The following is a 3,041-nucleotide window of genomic DNA, read 5'->3' on the forward strand; positions in this document are numbered from 1 at the left end:
AAATGGCTTACATAACCTTTGTCAGATTCCATTCATATAGGCTTTAAAATGTTATATTTCCTACTTACGCATGTCCACCAGAGATGGAACATTTTAAAAAGTTAAGGATAGTCCACCCTACTCCCCCCCCCTCCGCTACCATTACCAGTAGGTTAATTTTCAGGAGCACCCCATGGACTATTGGTAAAAGTAGCTAGAATTCTCTAGCATTCTTAACACCACCACCCGCCCTATCAGCAGTGGGGGCGTTATAATGTGACGGTCAATCCCACTATTCGTTGGTAAAAGTGTGGCCCAAGAGTTGGCGGTGTGTGGTGATGACTAGCTGCCTTCCCTCTAGTCTTACACTGCTAAATTAGGGACGGCTAGCGCAGATAGTCCTCGTGTAGCTTTGCGCGAAATTCAAAACAAACCCACCCCCACCAAAAAAAATCAAAAAATCCTGGATTTAAGAAGTTTTTAAGTGTTAACTATTATATTCATAATGTACCTATACCCACTTATTTATTGTATTTAGTATTTTATGGCATAACATAAACATTTAATGATTACACAGAAAATAACACGTTTCCTGATGTAAACCAAACGAGAGAAAAAAAGACTTAACCGTTACCATTTATTCAAGCCAGATGCGACTCTGCTACCAATAACCTAACACTAATAGTTTCATACTCTTCCAAAAGATGGCGTTAAGGTTGCCTGGACAAACAAAATTTAGGAGCAAGTGATAAGTAAGTACGCTTGTATTTATTACTTAAAAAAATGTATATATTTAGTACAGTATTGAGAATACGTAAAATTGTGTATTTGTATTATTACTGATTTAAAAAATATATACATCAAGTATTTCTAACTATAATTTTATGTATTTCTTTCTGTCTACTATTTATACTACAGCCCCCACCAGGCCAGGCCACAGCCCGCTTTTCTCTACACTAGTCAGGCGAGGAACATAGATTTCTCTGTAGCTGTCATGAGTATTTGCCACCACTCAAGCCTACAAATGTATCCAACTCCGTCCAGATAAAACAACAAAAAATCCTCTTGAAGTTCTCATGAGGAGGGGTTATGGCTACACTTTAGTAGATGGTTTCAACCCCACTTCCTTACCACCATCCATGTGCTAGCCACACGATTTTATAAACAATTATCATCACTAGTAGATACCTAGTATATCTCTATATATAGAACTCTGTGTGTGTTGTAAGTCCAAAGACTTACCGCTGTCCCACTGGGGGACAGCCATTGGATAATGCCATCATTATCACAAGGGGTAATGATGCCAAATGAACAGCATGCTACAATAGGAAATACAATTCACTATATGGCAAAAAAAACAAAAACAAAAACATTTTATTAATTGGATTTAATGTTTTTACAATTTAATCTTATTGTAGTTCTACTGAATATTTCCACGCAACAGTACTTAATTACTTAGCTGAAGAAAAAAAAAACTCACATTAAATGGTAAAATCCACAATTAAAACATATTCTTCACTGTTACTACAATACATATACACACAAAGAAAGAGCTTGTGAAGTGATGAGAAGGAGGAGCCACAAAAGGCTAATATAAAATTTACAGGGTGATGTTAAAACAAACTTAGGTTATCGGCACCACTGTTCAACCATCACTTTTTCCCACACGCTCGGCATAAGTAATTCGAAGCAAAACTTGGACTTAACGAAGAACAATTCTTCCGAGACCGTTAGATGTTCTTAGAGAGAGCTGTTTGGGGTACGAAGGGGTTTACGTCCCGAAGGAATGGGAATGTGCCGCAAAGACTTCCCGTGATGCTTTTTCTTGGACATTGTGGAGGGATTAACAAGGACGTTCTCTTTGTTGTCTTTAACTATTTGATCTCCTTCACCCTAAAAGTACCATTAAAACACAAAGTTAATACAGAAATGATATTCAAAATTACTAGATTCTTGAACAACAGTAAAATTCCCTTAACCCGTAAACAAGAAATTCCATCTTGAAAATGACACGCACAAAAAAGTTTGACGTCCGACATCTCCTGCAGTTTGATCAACAGAGTATAACTGTTCAGAATTTAGAAATCTTGTATCTGTTTTAAGAAAGAGTACTGTTTAAAAGCAAAGAGTAACATAAACTAGGATGAGAACAGTAACGATATGCGAATTATCATACCTAATGTTTAATGAAACAAAATGAAATGATAATTATCTACATTCATATTGAAGAAACAAATATTCGAAAACAGAATGTTGGAAAACTGAGAATCTTAGGACACACGCATCACAATTATGGTATTTGAATGAGTTTTTTTTTTTCATCCTTAAATTCACACATTGGATATCAACAAAACTTAGGGAACCACTTGTCACCCAGAATTTATCAGAATAGAATTACATGGATGTCATTTTCTACATTCCGTCTTCTGACCTGCCGATATCATTTTATTCACACCTATTTAAGATTAAATAAAAACAAACTGGAATCTGATTTAACAAAACTATCCCTACCCTGATCAGATATATGTTTATAACATACTAGTAAAGGTTTCTGAATGGCATTTATTTCATTGACATCGTGGGGATGGAGAGATGTCTTAATTAATTAGTTGCGATTCTTTGGTCCTTGAGGCTTAGAAATTTCTTGCATTTTTGTTTATCAATTTTAAAGACATATTCATCTTTAGCTTCGCCAGTCTGGTTAATTAATCTCCTCTTCATGGGTATTGCATTTTACACTGCAAGGGTTTAAATGTTCCATAAGCCTGGTACAACCACAGGTTCTTTTAGAAACAAAACACTAGATCTCATTGAAGCACCAGACAGTAAAGCTGTCTGACACATTACATAACAATAGAAGCCCTTCAAAACATTTATAAAACTAGATACCATTGAAGCACCAGACAGTAAAGCTGTCTGACACATTACATAACAACAGCAGCCCTTCAAAACATTTATAAAACTAGATACCATTGAAGCACCAGACAGTAAAGCTGTCTGATACATTACATAACAACAGCAGCCCTTCAAAACATTTATAAAACTAGATACCATTGAAGCAC

The 3,041-nt window shown here is 35.7% G+C and overlaps 1 protein-coding gene across 1 annotated transcript in view; it reads right to left on the reverse strand.

Moving 5' to 3' along the window:
- Window positions 1–1,719: 1,719 nt before the first annotated feature.
- The window catches only part of LOC106468072, a 21,728-nt gene continuing 20,406 nt past the window's right edge, over window positions 1,720–3,041 (reverse strand). The window contains exon 8 of the mRNA XM_013928471.1: window positions 1,720–1,872. Within this exon, the coding sequence (XP_013783925.1) occupies window positions 1,720–1,872 (153 nt within the window). The remainder of the gene's footprint in view (window positions 1,873–3,041) is intronic.

This window comes from Limulus polyphemus, unplaced genomic scaffold, assembly GCF_000517525.1.
Source record: "Limulus polyphemus unplaced genomic scaffold, Limulus_polyphemus-2.1.2 Scaffold2859, whole genome shotgun sequence".
Taxonomy (NCBI): domain Eukaryota; kingdom Metazoa; phylum Arthropoda; class Merostomata; order Xiphosura; family Limulidae; genus Limulus; species Limulus polyphemus.